This window comes from Stegostoma tigrinum, chromosome 6, assembly GCF_030684315.1.
Source record: "Stegostoma tigrinum isolate sSteTig4 chromosome 6, sSteTig4.hap1, whole genome shotgun sequence".
NCBI lineage: Eukaryota > Metazoa > Chordata > Chondrichthyes > Orectolobiformes > Stegostomatidae > Stegostoma > Stegostoma tigrinum.
In genome coordinates, this window is record NC_081359.1 from 27358573 (window position 1) to 27374404 (window position 15832).

The 15832-nt window shown below is 41.1% G+C and overlaps 1 protein-coding gene across 6 annotated transcripts in view; it reads left to right on the forward strand.

Annotated features, from left to right (window-relative positions):
- The window catches only part of lmo7a (LIM domain 7a), a 241740-nt gene extending 234001 nt beyond the window's left edge, over nucleotides 1-7739 (forward strand). For 2 of the 6 annotated variants that reach the window (XM_048532458.2, XM_059646496.1), the window contains 4 exons: nucleotides 3-242; nucleotides 2120-2255; nucleotides 3634-3736; nucleotides 6966-7731. In XM_048532458.2, coding sequence (XP_048388415.1) covers nucleotides 3-242; nucleotides 2120-2255; nucleotides 3634-3736; nucleotides 6966-6988 — 502 coding nt within the window. In that variant the 3' untranslated portion in view covers nucleotides 6989-7731. Of the gene's footprint in view, nucleotides 1-2; nucleotides 243-2119; nucleotides 2256-3633; nucleotides 3737-6965 lie in introns of all 6 variants that reach the window. The other 4 variants (XM_048532457.2, XM_059646495.1, XM_059646497.1 and 1 more) reach the window with 4 other exon arrangements.
- The last annotated feature ends 8093 nt before the right edge of the window (nucleotides 7740-15832 follow it).

Here is a 15832-nt window from a genome sequence, read left to right on the forward strand (position 1 = left end):
AGAGGTGAATCTTTAGACAACTTGGATGCCCCAAATGCAAACAACTGGGGATTGACTACAGAGCCAGCACATTCCTCAGGAAAAGGATCCAGTTATTACCCAGTCTCCACTTCAAACCGATCTTACTTGCGCACTGCATCATCAACCTTACCACCACAATCCACTGGATCTTTGAGAACAGCATCATGGACCAAGAATCCTTCTGTTGCACCAACTAGTCAGCCCCAGATACCAAGCAACAGGTACTTGATCATTTGAATGAAAATGTTTTGCTCTGATACTGTTTCCTGTGTATAGTTCAGTGACCCTTCTATACTTGAAAATAGTCTATTGTAGTTACATAGAAAATTCCTTCACATTAACTCACTGATTCTTGACATCTTTAAACACTTGCTCTATATTCCTTAAGTAAGTCATTTAATGAAAGTTCTAGTTTCCTCCATTTTAAATTTGCCAGTTGCAGAAGAGAATTCAAGTGTTCTCCCATACCTTGCCTGAGAAAGTGTCTTCTAATTTTACTCCAAAAATGTCTGGCTGTAATTTTTAGGATCTACTTTTTGGCCTTAGAATCGCCATTCAGAGGAAAGTGTTTCTACCAAAGTGATGTTCATTGTGTCTTGATCTTCGATCAAATCACCCATTAGGCTTCTCAATCCTAGAGAATGTAATGAACAATTGTGTAATCTTTCCTTGCATTTCAACTTTTGGAGTTCAGCTATCATTTAAGTAAAACTGTTACACACTCTCAAAGGCCAATATCCCCTTCCTAAAGCTCGTAAAAGCCCAGAACTGCTCACGGTACTGCATACACTGCCTCTTTTCCTATAGATGTAAAAGCCAGCATTCCATTTGCCATTATTACTATTTTCTCATAGCATTGTAATGGTTTTTGTACCCTGACATGCAAGCTTCTTTGGACCACTATCTCTAGCTATGTACCATGAAGAAATTATCCTGCTCTGTTCTTGGTAGTCCAAATTGGCTCATCTCATTGACTTGCATTGAATTCAACTTGTCACTTAATCTGTTATTATCTCTTTAACTTTACACCTCCATGTACACTTTGTACTGTCATTAACTTGTGTTAGCTTAAATTTTATGGTCTTCTATTCCTTAAGAAATAAAATGAACAGGTGAGAACCGAACAGAAGTCATTGTGGAGCATCACTAGTTGCGTTCTGCCAATTACCGTACTTGCCAATCAGCTAAACTCTCTACCTCTGCCCACTCTTTCAGTTTCCTATCTGGATCAACAATTTGACTTCAATTCGAACTGATAGCCTCTTGTGAGGATCTTGATAAAGTGCCTTCTGGAAGTCCACATATGTATGGATTTAACCACTTCTTCAAAAAAAAACTTGTAGTCATATTGTTCAGGCATAGCTTCTTTTTGACAAATCCATGCTGGTACTCATCGATCAATTGATGAAATTGGAAGTGTTGAAAATCTGGTGCTGTAGAAATACTACGGTTGCTCTTTTACAAAAAAAAAGCCTTTTAACTAGCTATTATTGGGATGTGTTAATCAACAGTGACAGAAGACATGGCTAGATTTTGTGCTAAATCAAATGTACAGCTACTTTGTAATTGAAATCAAACACCATGCAGGAAGATCACTTATTTATAGGCTAATAAAGCTTTGGCCTGAATAATACTAAGTGTTAGAATGTGAATATATTGACTTACTTCTGAAATGATAGATAATATTCAGGAATCAGTGAAGTTTTAGCCCATCCGGTAAATTCCAAAGCTGCCTAGCGTTTTGGAGCCATCTTAAGCTGTCTACCTTTTAAAATGTGTGGAAGTAACTTTCAAGTTTTTATTGGAGCTTCTTGTGTATGATCAGATTTTCTTGTTTTTGTCTTGTTTTTTGTTGTTTTGTCTTGTAAAACTTTCTCCTGTGCAAGTAATGTCATGAAATTTTGAAGCCATTGCTACCGTCAGAAAATAATCAAAATTGAAGTTACGGACTGCAGGACCAGTACAAGGACTCCATGTTTCCTGCTGAACTTAATATATTGATTCTTTACATTGACCAGAATGTTTCAAATAATTGATGGCTTGAGCATCCCACGGAGTTAGCTTCATTAATTCTCATGCCTGTCTACCCTTTATATAGCCAGTCCCCTTTTTGTTCTGTATCCAGGTCAATAAGTGGAAAGAAGATCTGTTCATACTGTGATAGTCCTCTGGGCAGAGGAGCTGCCATGATCATCGAGTCTCTTGGTCTTTGTTATCACTTACATTGTTTTAAGGTGAGGATAGGGACCAGCTATGAGAGAGGCTAAGCAACCATGAACAAAGTCTGCTGAAGACGAGCATGCCTGCTTAAAACTCTACCAGTCGCCTTTGTATTGATACTTTTTGATGGTGCATGAAACCATGCAGATGTTCTAAGTTGCATCGCAATTATTGGAAGGTGATTTGCAAGAAAAGATATTACTTTTGTTTTATTTGGTTCTGAATTCTGCATGGTTTCTGTAGCTGCAGTATGGAAGCATTTTGGTGTCATATTAACTAACGTGGGACAACTTGTGCCAATAATTTTTTAATCATAACTTTGGTTCTGTTTCAGATTGGCATAACTTAACACCTTCTTGCTTGCACTTCTATCATTAACAACTTTTTGGTTTTCAGCTAAAATGGAAGGCTCGTCGCTATTTTTGGTTTAGTTTGCACAAATCAGTATCTTACCACTTTATCATTTACCAGTAATTGTTCTTTTTTTTTGGCTCTTCCTGCTAACGTCCACAATTTCACTCCCTGCTAATGCTATATTTTCATCTTCATTGACACATTTGGTACTCAACTTCCCAGTGCAGAGTAAATCAATTATACATCTTATTTCATGCAACTGTAGTCATGAAGGAGACAGCATGACTTTGAAAGACCACTTCAGTTAATTTAAAGATTTTGTTTAAAGTGTTTTAAGTTTCATTATATTTGGCCAAATGTTGTTGTTTAGCTGTTGTACCTCTGAATATTTGTAGATTTTCTTTTCACAGCCCATTGTGCTTTCATAAAAAATGCAAGAATACATTAACTTTTCACAAGTCTTTACTAATTTTGTTCAGCTTAATCGTAAAAGATATCCCTATTTTTGTGAAATTGCCCCAAATCAATCTTGCTGACTTTACTCCCAAAATAGAGAACTTACCAATTCTTTAGCCATAGATGGCAGTTTTCTCTTTGGCACCTTTTACCAAATCAGGTGAAAGGTGCCATACCACTAAATTATTGACATCTACTTCCCTATCTTTTTGTTGCCCAAAATGTCTCCTCAAGAGTGTGTGGGTGGATATTTTGGATTAATGCTATAAACCCACCCTCCCCAAAATAAAACCATCATATGAATAGGAGGGAAGTAATTGTTTTGGTGGAACTGAACTCTTTGTTCTGTCACCAGTGAGACACCTAGTTGGTTAATGGGGAGAACCTGTGACCCATCTTTTCTTATTAAACAACCAATTACTGTTCTCCGCCATGAAAATGGGGAAAGAAAAAATAAATTTAAGCTGAGTGGACCAGTGAGAAGAAATGCTGTCTCGTTCTGACTTCATCCCTGTCTTTAAATTCCAATAGTTGTGAAGTATCTTGGAAAATGTAAATAAGTGAACTTGCTCTCGTACACAGTGCATCTCGTGTGGCATTGACCTTGGGGGTACAGAATCTGGAGCAGAGGTCCGAGTACGGAATAACAGACTCTACTGTAATGCCTGCTACATCCAGTTCAAAGGTAAGTAGAATTTCAGAAGCAGCATTTTTGAATCTGCTGAGAGATAAACATCAAACTTGTGTGTTATTGTGGAAGCCGAGTTGGAATATCACTGACTTCTTAATGAACCCTATTTATTCAGCTCTGGTTTTCTCATAATCAGGAAAATATTGAGTGTCCTTTTTTTTCAGTCTTGCCTTTGTTTGCCTGGCCTCCAATTGCTTTCAGTTCCTATTTCTCTCCTCTTGCTTTTGTCTAATACAGGTAAAGCTATTCATAAAAGCAGAATTAGGAGAAGTGTAGAACTAAGGCTGAATTGATGTAGATGTGGTGAATGATTTTTAAAATAGAAAATGTGCCCCATCTTATATAGCACTTTTCAAGACTGCAGGATGTTGCATAGTGCTTAGTTTCCAACCAATGATTATTCATTGAGGTATAATCACTGTTAGGTTGGAAACTTAGGAAATGTTGGAAAATTTGGTAACTGGAGAAATGAACCAAAGGCTTCTGTTCCAGAACATGCATGTTCCTACAGATCACACATGCTGTGAAATATGGATGGATTGAATCAGTCCTGAAAGGGAGCCTGCTCATGGAGGTTTTACTTAGAGTCCAAATGTATTGACTTGCCAAGCTATCTGAGAAATGTATCTGTATTAAAAGGGCCATCACAATGATTCTGAATCATCTCTTAAATTTGATGCATTCTTTTGTAAAGGGTGTTTGCTCCTTCATTCCCTTTCGTGGGTCACACTTTGTCAAGCTGAAATTCCCAAGTATAACTTGGTTCCTAGCCTTGGCCAGCATCGCTGAACAGACTCCCATTTCACACTTGCATGTCCAAGATTGCAGAAGCATGTTCACTTTATATAAGAATAAGGTCAAAGCAATGTGTTAGGATCTGAATTGTTTTGGAATCCTTCCTATTTAGTTGATTCTTCACATGACAATTAAGAATGACCAGTTTTGGATCACAAGGTACTTGACATTTTACAGTTAACTTGTACAGGAAGTTTTCCTCCATTCTGCCTTTATGAACCTTGATCTGAACACCATTACTAGCCTTTGTTAAAAGGTGAAATTTAGATAGTACATCGTTTTGTTTTGTCTTGAGTCCTACTAGCTGGCAATTAGCTTCAATAACAAACCTTCCTCTTAAAGTTAAACTGTAAGAAACTTGTATTTTTTTCAAATTTCCAACGAAAATTTCAAGAGATTAAGTACTTTTGTTCCACCATTGATTCAAGCCAACCGAAATATCTGAATGGAATGGGCACTTCAATTTCTTTGATATTGCTTTGTATTTGAATAATACCGTGAACATACTTAACAAAATTGAAATACAAACCAGCACTAAAATCCTCCAGTTTTAAATTGCAAAGTTTTTTTTTGGTTTTCCAATGTGCAAGGAATGCTGGCTACTTCGTAGGAACAGAAATAGGGTGTTCATCCTTTTTGAGCCTGCTGCACAATTTAATGTGATCATAGCTCATTGAGCCGCAATGCCTTTTATTGAACCCATTCCTAGAATTCTGTGCACCAACAGTGATCAAAAATCTATCAATCTCTACCTTAAGCACGCACTGAGCCTTCACAGCCTTCTGTAGCAGAGAATTCTTAAAGTTAAAAACCTACTGAAGAAACTAATTTCTCATCGTCCCAAACCTAAGTGGCAACCCCCTTTAATCTTAAACTATTTTAGACTCCCCAGCCAGGGAAACATCTTGGATGCAGCCACCGTGCCTATCCCTTGAAGTAACACCTTTCATTCTTTAAACTCTAGAAAATACGAGCCCAATTTGACCAATCTCTCCTCATAGGATTGTATCAGAGATAATGGGAACTGCAGATGCTGGAGAATCCAAGATAACAAAGTGTGAAGCTGGATGAACACAGCAGGCCAAGCAGCATCTCAGGAGCACAAAAGCTGACGTTTTGGGCCTAGACCCTTCATCAGAGAGGGGAAAGGGGTGAGGGTTCTGGAATAAATAGGGAGAGAGGGGGAGGCGGACCGAAGATGGAGAGAAAAGAAGATAGGTGGAGAGTATAGGTGGGGGAGGTAGGGAGGGGATAGGTCAGTCCAGGGAAGACGGACAGGTCAAGGAGGTGGGATGAGGTTAGTAGGTAGGAGATGGAGGTGCGGTTTGGGGTGGGAGGAAGGGATGGGTGAGAGGAAGAACAGGTTAGGGAAGCGGAGACAGGCTGGGCTGGTTTTGGGATGCAATGGCGGGAGGGGAAGAGCTGGGCTGGTTGTGTGGTGCAGTGGGGGGAGGGGACGAGCTGGGCTGGTTTTGGGATGCGCTGGGGGAAGGGGAGATTTTGAAGCTTGCAAAGTCCACATTGATACCATTGGGCTGCAGGGTTCCCAAGCAGAATATGAGTTGCTGTTCCTGCAACCTCCGGGTGGCGTCATTGTGGCACTGCAGGAGGCCCATGATGGACATGTCATCTAAAGAATGGGAGGGGAAGTTGAAATGGTTCGAGTCTGGGAGGTACAGTTGTTTATTGTGAACCGAGCGGAGGTGTTCTGCAAAGCGGTCCCCAAGCCTCTGCTTGGTTTCCCCAATGTAGAGGAAGCCACACCGGGTACAATGGATACAGTATACCACATTGGCAGATGTGCAGGTGAACCTCTGCTTAATATGGAAAGTCATCACACAACCAGTCCAGCTCTTCCCCTCCACCCCACCCCCCACCCCCCACCCCCACTGCATCCCAAAACCAGCCCAGCCTGTCTCTGCCTCCCTAACCTGTTCTTCCTCTCACCCATCCCTTCCTCCCACCCCAAGACGCACCTCCATCTCCTACCTACTAACCTCATCCCGCCTCCTTGACCTGTCCGTCGTCCCTGGACTGACCAATCCCCTCCCTACCTCCCCACCTATACTCTCCACCTATCTTCTTTTCTCTCCATCTTCGGTCCGCCTCCCCCTCTCTCCCTATTTATTCCAGTTCCCTCTCCCCATCCCCCTCTCTGATGAAGGGTCTAGGCCTGAAACGTCAGCTTTTGTGCTCCTGAGATGCTGCTTGGCCTGCTGTGTTCATCCAGTTTCACACTTTATTATCTCCTCATAGGATGGTCCCACTGCCGTGGAAACAAGTTTTGTGAAACTTTGCCCTCACTCTCTTTATGGCAATAATGTCAGGACTGTTGTTATTTTTCTCTGGTTTATCAGAAGCTATTGAAAAGAATGTTGATGCACAATGACCTTGATCTTTTGTATTGTTATGTTTTTTTTAAATGCAGCTGGACAGTCTGTGCCAATTTGAGGAAACTCCAAGAAGTTGAAAGATATTCCTACACATACCAGAGGAGAATCTTGGCTCAACGCTATAACTTAGATACTCCGCATGAATGAAAAAGTTAAATCTTTTTGCTTTTGATGGCCAGGGTGTATCAAATAATGTGACTCATGTGAAATTTTAACTTTTATCACAATTTGACTGCAAATGGGATGACTACTCAATTTAAATGACTTTAAATTTGTTTCCTTAAAGACTAAGCATGTACAGTAGAAAAGGGAATGCATGGTGTATGATACCAAAAGTGTTTGTGATTCATAGCTTTTATTTATCAAGCTGATGAGCTGTTGGTAGATGGGCAAGGAAGCCAACTTGGCCATTGTGTTTATATTGCTTCTTGTAGAGCACAATTATGGTTTATATAAAAGTATTCTCCTCAATGTATCTGTCTTGAAACTATGATAGATCTCTCATGTTGCAGTAAGTTATCTCAGTACATATGTTTGCTATGTGCATTTGCATAATATTTCTGAGTGACTATATATGGAAAAAATTCAATATTTTCTAAAATGAGGGACAGGTTAAAAGAAAGACGACATGCACATGTTGCATGTGTGTTAAATGTACAGACCTCTGATATTAAGGAGCTTCAAAGACAAAATCAAAATTTCTGTGATTTACTCTTAGCTTTGTGGAACTGATGGATATCAGGTTTAATATTTTTGAAAAAAACATAAAATATCATTTGTGTTGACTTGTTTATAAATAAAACAAATAAATCTTCCAGTCGTCGTCTTTGTGAATATTCAAAATTACTTTTAGAAATATAAACAAGCAAGAATGTGTATGCTAATAAATAGCAACTCTGTCCATCATTTTGTTTTAAAATGTGAAACAATACTGTGACAAGTACAGAATATTTTGTCCAAGTGGGACCCTTTAAACTCTTTTATGCACAGTATGAGAAGCAATAAAGGGAACTATAGGTTAGTTATCCTGACTTTGAATCTAGCAATTCCTCTACTATCAGTCAATAGAGGCATGATATCAGAGTGCTTAGGAAATTATAGTTTGACTACCATCAGTTTGGGTTTGTGAAAGGAGCAGGTCTTTTCGATTTTGTGATTACTAGCTGTGCAAATACGGGAGCACTTGATAGTTGATAACCTGCCACACTGGAATTTTTTTATAAAATGCAGGCTATGAGATTGGGAAAAATGAGAGGAATGGATTAAGGATTGGTTAACAGCAAAAATCAGAGGTAGCCTAAAACTAAAGGATAATTTCTGCCTTGCCAAACTGGAACTAATTGGCTACAACAGGGGTTGAGGTTTAGATCTTGACCATTAATATCCCAGAAGGAAAATCTAGTGACATTTACAAATGCTGGGAAGACAATGGCGTAGTGATATTGTTGCTCACGTTTTTATCCAGAAATTCAGCTAATAGTCTGAGGACCTGGGTTCAAATCCTGCCGAGGCAGATGGTAGAATTTGAATTTGATAAACAATCTGGAATTAAGCATCCAATGATGACCATGAAACCATTGTCGATGTCTATTTTGTGGTGCTGTCGAGTCGATGGACCATGTATACATTGGGTGTGGGCTTTTGCACTCCCTTTTCAATGATCTTAAAGATGTCCTTTTGTGTTTTTGGCTGCACTTCAGCCCCATGCTCCTTATCTTTGGGGGGAGTGGGGTAAGTGGGCAGGTCAGAGGATCTGCTCCTGGGCCTGGCCCAGATGGCCATTAATAGGTCTGGGCAGTGGGCCATGGAGGGGCTTGTTATGGCTGACTGCTTGCTCCATTTCTATGGCTACATCCACACCCTGGATGTCCCTGGAGAGGAGCACCCGATGCCTTTAAGGAGAGGTGGACACTGGAGTGCTTTATTTTCCACCACAGACTCTATTTTGATTTGATCCCTACTCTTCCCCCTCCCTTTTTTTAGGGGCTGTGCTTGATACTGATTCTTTGGTCACATGGGTGTGTTTCCTGGTGGTGTTAATAAAGTTATTTTTACACCTGGTGTTTTTTTAACTGTGTCTTGCACACGCACGCACACAACGGTGCTAGGGCAAATAAGCACTAACGCGCCGTGGCATAGACGTTTGTAGGAAAAACATAACCAGGAAAGAAAACAAAACCATTGTCAGGAAAGACCTGTCTGATTTGCTAAAGCCGGACCAGGGAAGGAAATCTGTCAGCCTTACCTGGTCTGGCTGACATGTGACTCCAGATGCACAGCATTGTGGTGGACTCTTAACCGCCTCCTGGGAAATGAGGAGCGGGCAGTAAATTCTGGCTCTAGCCAGAGATTCCTGCACTCCATGAGTGAATTCTTTGAAAAAAAGACATACTGGTCCAATTTGTCTTGTATAATCTCAAAACGGAGGTCCAGTGTAGCCAGTGCATTCATTTACAAATGTTGTTGATGCTTCCTTCAGATTAAAAGTAGCTTGTATTTAGGGACTACATGTAATGTGTCCAAGCTCGTTGATACAAACAAAAAAAGCTGTGAGGAGAACATGAGTCTATAAAGTGATTTACACATTTTGAGAGATAGCGAGTTTTGAGAAGATATGTAGCTCAGGTTGAGGTTTTGGATGTGAGTTTGCTTGCTGAGCTGAAAGGTTAGTTTTCAGACGTTTCGTCACCATACTAGGTAACTTCATCAGTGAGCCTCCGACGACGCGCTGGTGTTATGTCCTGCTTTCTATTTATCTGGTTAGGTTTCCTTGGGTTGGTGATGTCATTTCCTGTTCTTTTTCTCAGGGGATGGTAGATTGGCTCCAAATCAATGTGTTTGTTGATGGAGTTCCGGTTGGAATGCAATGCTTCTAGGAATCTACAGATTGGGTGAGACTACTTCAGATGATAGAAGTGAGAGAAGTGCAAGTTACCCACTTTGGTAGACAAAACCGAACAACTGAATTATTTTTAAGGACTGGGAAATGATGGTATTCAAAAGATGTGAGAGTTTGTGCACAAATTATAAAATAAATGTGCTTTTACTGCAAGCGACCAGTAAAGCAATGTCAGATGCCCTCAGGACAGTATTTACAGGGGTTGGGGGAAATGTGTAACTGTCACCTCCACCTCCCTGGGAGGAAAGGTTGTGCAAACCCAGTCAACAAAATTAACCAGTGCTGTGTCGTGAGCAGCCTTAAGCAGGTGAGAGTGGAATTGCACAACTCAGCAGGAGCAATTCCTGCTGCTAGTTCATCACAATCCGGACTCAGTAGTGGCACAGCAATGGGACCCCAGCATACACTCGTCCACAGTGTCCAACCCAGACCCATAGTTTGGACAGGGAACGATTGGGGAGCATGGGGTGGAGTTGGATTTAGGTGGTCAGGTGGGAAGTAGCATTTTGTGAGAGGTTTTGAGGCTGTTCTAATACAGATAAGGTAACCTCAAAGGATGGACCTTTCCCAATTCTGGAAAATGCGGTGTGAGTTTATGGGCATTACTGTTATTAAAATGTGTGCATTGAATTGGTTTTTGGAATGTCCCAAGCAAATAGGAAGTGACGTTACCGATATGCATCATTACTCGTTCTGCAATCAAATGATGCCACCTTGCGGGTTGATAGCAACAATTATTACAGACCCAGATAATATTTTTGGATAGATAACATTGTGTAATTATCCTGTTGGAGATAGTATAATTCACTTTATTAACGTTGGATTTTAATTGTGAGCCCCTTTTTCTAGAATTTGTGGCTATTAGTCTTAGAGGTCTATGGCATGGAACAAGGCCTTCAGCCCAACTTGCTCATACCACCCAGTTTTCACAATTAAACAGATTAAGCAATCTGAAGACACTTCAAAGCATAAATGTCATTGTATGTAGAAATGATTTGCACAGTGTGTTTCTGTTTCTTATAGAAACATGTTTTCTTCAGTGTGTCTCTGAGGTTTTGAAATTTCATTACAGGTGACGGAGGATTGTTCACTACTTAAAAGCTCCTGATGTAACTAGATCCTCCTCCTTTCAACATGCCCTGCACAGCAGCCATTTTTTTTTCTGATTTCGTGACAGCCACAAGCCCTGGCAGCACTAACTTCCCTAGAGAGATCCTGGCTGCTGTATAACTTGAGATAGTCGAACTATTTGGTGCAGATTGCAGAGTGCTGATTTCACTCCAAAACAAAATGGATCAATTAAAGATGGCAATGGGTACCAGGGGACCCTTTCAAGATCAAATACAATTAGTTATACACAGTAATAGGACCGAGCACATAAAAGATAGATATTACAGGCTGAATCTTGTGCTCTTTTGACTAAGTCTAAGTTGTATTGATTTTTTTTGAGAGTTGGTTTTGCCCAAAGGCCGAACAGGTCATCTTGCCATATCTTACTAAACTCATTGCCCTAACCGTGTGTCTCAAATCGGAGTCTAACCCCACCTTATCATGAGGTTTGTGAGGCGAGCAGTTCTAGACATGGTTGACCTGACCCCTGCCACTCTGCTTGCAGCTCACTGCCTGATAGTATGGGATTCTCTTGACTGTTTTTGCTGGCCCTACAAGACTAATTGCTGAACATTCCCTATGCTGAATTGAGACTGTTAACTGACCACTGTGCATGACAAAGCCCCTGGTTGGTGTGTGAATTGTGCCTGTTATTTTATAATGCTGGGACACCCTGACTGACAGTGGATTCCACTTGACGTGGAGTGGCCACCATTATTTTGAGACGAGGCCTTGTGGTTGAGTAAATGTGCGGTCTGTTTCCTGCATGGGGAACAAGTTATTAACCAAGGTAGCTCCCTAAATCCTTTAAATGGATCCCTACTGACAAGCAGTTGTGAGCAAAACACCTCAAAAACAGCAGTATTGAGAGCTTATGGCAAGCCATGGATGATGGGAGAATGTAGGTGTGCTCTAATTTGTATAAGTGCTAATTGAGCAGCCTTGTGATATGTCCAGGTCAGTCCATGAGTTTGGGAGCCTTTCCATGCACACAAGGTGTCCTTGCAGTTGCCTTTCAATGCTAGCAGCTAGTCTACGCTGCAATCAGCTCTATTTCATGAATAGGCTGCCAATGTAGCGGAGAGATGCTGGTTTGTCAGATACCAGCTGCCAATGCCCGTGAGTGAAGAATATTTGTGGTTGGCTACTGTGGATTGTGACCTGACTTGCAGTATGGTCGAGGATGTAAGAAGGCCATGTAGACCGGTGTCTGCCAGGTACTTGTTCTGGTTTCCAAGTCGAGGTTTCTCAATATCTAGCTTGTGTGGCAAATTGTGAAGAAAGCAAGCTGAACATTGAGATGAGTTGTGCCATCAACAAGGTGGTTAACAAGCAATAATCTCAATTAACTGGCAATTCACCACTGCCTAGTGAGAAACTCCCAGTTTATCAAAAGAATAAAATGGATTAAGACACTCACAATGTGGAGCCTAGTTACTGTTGTAGTGCAGGAGCCATTACAAGCAATCTGTGTGGCAACGCCCCATATTCTGTTATGAAAATGATTGGACAATCTTTCTTTCATGCTGATTCACCGATTAATATTGGCCAGAACACCAGTGCCAATCTCAATGATGTCCTTTGAAATTGGTTCATGGGATGTGAGAGACTCCGATGTCGTCTGATTTTAAAATCCCATTCCAAAATCAGCATGGCATGATGGTCAGCATAGACTGGTTGGACCGAAGGGTCAGTTTCTGTGCTCTATGACTCTCTACCTCTGACAGGGCAGCAGAATGATGAAAACTGATGGTGTGGGGACAATCGCTGACGTGAAGCAAGCTGTTCATAGCTGGGCTACTGGAGTGGTCAGCAGAGCTGAAAGAAGGTCTTGCTCTGCATGGGGCAATCTTCTGGACTGTGCTGTTCATTCATGTTTGGCTGTTTGTCACCTTTGCAGAGTGTCACTCTCCTGGAGGGATGCAACACACAATGGTGCAATGTTTGCATGATGGCCATTGGCTCTGAGATGTCTTGGCTTTTTAGGCATCTCCAGCTACAGAAAAGGTTACTGCATAAAAGGTATTCAGATGTAGTAGGAACTGCAGATGCTGGAGAATCTGAGACAACAAGGTGTGGAGCTGGATGAACACAGCAGGCCAAGCAGCATCAGAGGGGCAGGAAAGCTGACGTTTCAGGCCTAGACCATCCTTCAGATGTTCCTTGGCCTGCTGTGTTTATCCAGCTCTACACTTTGTTGTCTCTGTATAAAAGGTAGATGGGGAAGGAGTGGGACCTCAAACAGCATGCCCAGGTAGGCTAAATTAAAGCAAGAACAGCCAGATGATTCTTTCAAGAGTCTGGAGACAAATAATAATTACTTGCCTTAGACTTTTACATCTGTTTGCTATCTCCTGCTTGCTTTCTCTGGTGGGCTTGACACTTTGAACTCTGACCCGAGTCTTCTCTGACATAAAACTGGCTGTCTGTCAGGTGAAGATAAGACTTCATCAGGTGGAATGGCCAAGCCTCTAGCTGGTTAAAAGACTCTATTTTGACCCCTATCTCCATGTCCCATACCCATTGCACCAGGTTGGAAGGGGTTGAAACTGACCCCAATGTGAAAGCTTGAGACATTGCCCTGCCACCCACCCCCCACTCAAAACTGATCAAGAATATAAGCTTCACACTCTAAAAATTGGACCTCATTCTGCACCAAGAGAGTTAAAGAAATCTTCCAGGATGAGTGAGATCATGCTCACGATGGACTTTGGAAATGTTGTATGTTTGATGTAATTCCGAGATGACACCAGCTTTCGTAAGTGCAACAAGTTTATTTGCGATCCTTCTATTTCAGCTCTGGCTTCCTGTGATCTTTTGTAGGGTCAGTCAAATAAGTCTGAATCCAGGTTGAACCAATCAAGCACAGTGAGCATTAAGCAGTTACCAAACTTTTATAATCAAACTGAGCCATGGAAACCAAGACAGAGGATAGGGTTTAGTTCACTTCTCAACACTGAAAAACTGCACAGGTCATCATAATTCTGGAGCCTGAGAATCTTCCTGGTGTAGTAAGTCTACATACCAATTGCCAGGGTTGATAACCTTATAACTGTTGAAAATAAGTGGAGTTCAGATACCACAAAGAAAATGTGAGTGTTATCGAAACTGGCAGAATAGAAGGTGTTGCATTACTTTGGGTGCTCCTCTACAAATCCAATGTTAAACTCAAGTTCCCAAGAACCAAATTGTCAGGGTACCTCACAAATATTCCAAAAGTTCTTGGAGGCAGTTAGTTGGCACTGTTGATTTTCTTCTTTAAATATCTGCACTCTATTCAAGGCCATTCGGAAAACTATTTGTTATTCTGTTAACAAAAGAAAATTAAATCACACTTGAGGTTTGTAGAACAGCCAACATGATGAAGAAAAAGACCAAAATCTGTCAAGAAATTTTAAAAAGTCTTTTCATTCCATGAACTAAAAGTGTGGCCATTTAATTATAGTCCATATACCAAACTGTGTTAGCAAGTTAATTCTTAAGCCTCTGCCATTTCTTCATTGTAGGAGCCTTCGTGTGTCTCAGTGGGACCTTATTCCCAAACAGGCAACTTTAAATTCTTCCACTGGAATCATGCCGAGTTCGGCATGACTGCTTTAACCCCTGTTGAGCTCCATCACCTATCAAACACAATTTTCTTCTCTCGAGCACATTCCACATTTTCCTTTTCAAAATTTTTTACATTTCTGTCTGTAGGCTTCTGATACCAACTCATGCATAATAAAAACAACAGTCTTTATTCTCTGTACAGCTTCAAAGCTTTCCTGTGAAAACATTGGTAGGAACATATATCAACCTTCTTTAGGCCATTTCAGTTTAGTGGCAATATTCTTAAATAACACATATTGTTCCTTACTAACTACCAAGTCATAATTAATTGTCATTTCAAAACTATAAGGAGTCACCTCTGGGACTATTCTTGGCCTTCCTTTCTAATTGTGAGCTTTGAGCTTTTTTTCTTCTCTAACTCCAGTTTTCACATTTCTGTTTCACTCTCTTTCAAAATCAATTTTTTTTTCATTCCAGAGAATCCCTACAGTGTGGAAATAGGTCCTTGCAGCATCCTACCCAGACCCATCCCCCTATAACCCATCCCCTTATAACCCACCTGAGCTACACACCCCTGAACACTATGGTCAATTTAGCATGGCCAATCCACCTAGCCTGCATACCTTTGGAGGAAACTGGAACACCCAAAAGAAACCATTGCAGACATGGGGAGAATATGCAAACTCCACACAGACAGTTGCTCAAGAGTGGAATCAAGCCTGGGTCCCTGGTACGGTGAGGCTGCAGTGCTAACCACTGAGACACCCCAACTCTCTTTTTAATTTCAATTGCTCTGGTTATATTTGTCTCACTTCCATTCTCTTGCTCTGAAATTTAGCTAATTCTACTTGATCCTAAATAGCCTATTCTTCTCAATGCTTAGCCAATGCTATATAATTTTCTGCTCTCCTAATTACTGATCTTAAGTCAGCATTTTCTGTTTTTATTTCTGATTCATAGCCTCCAAAGTAACTCCAGGCAAAATGTAATCTGAACCTGTAAATACAATTATTTTCTTCTTACGGCTCTTTTGAGTACTTTTGCTTCTGAATCATTGGATCCTGGGTTCAATGCCTCTCGCTCTCTCTCACACCCTCTGCCTCTCAACCCCTCTCTCTCACGAACCCTCCCTCTTTCCCCCTCTGTCTCTCATCCTTGGCCCATTTCTCTCCTACTACACCGTCTCTCACCCATTTTTACTCATCCTCTCTCCTTTTCTCTCCTACTACCCATCTCTTTCACACTCTCTCTCTCTCACCTTGCTTCTCTCTCTGTCTTTCTCTCACTCCCTTTGTCTCTCTCTCTCTCTCTCTCTCTCTCTCTCTCTCTCTCTCTCTCTCTCTC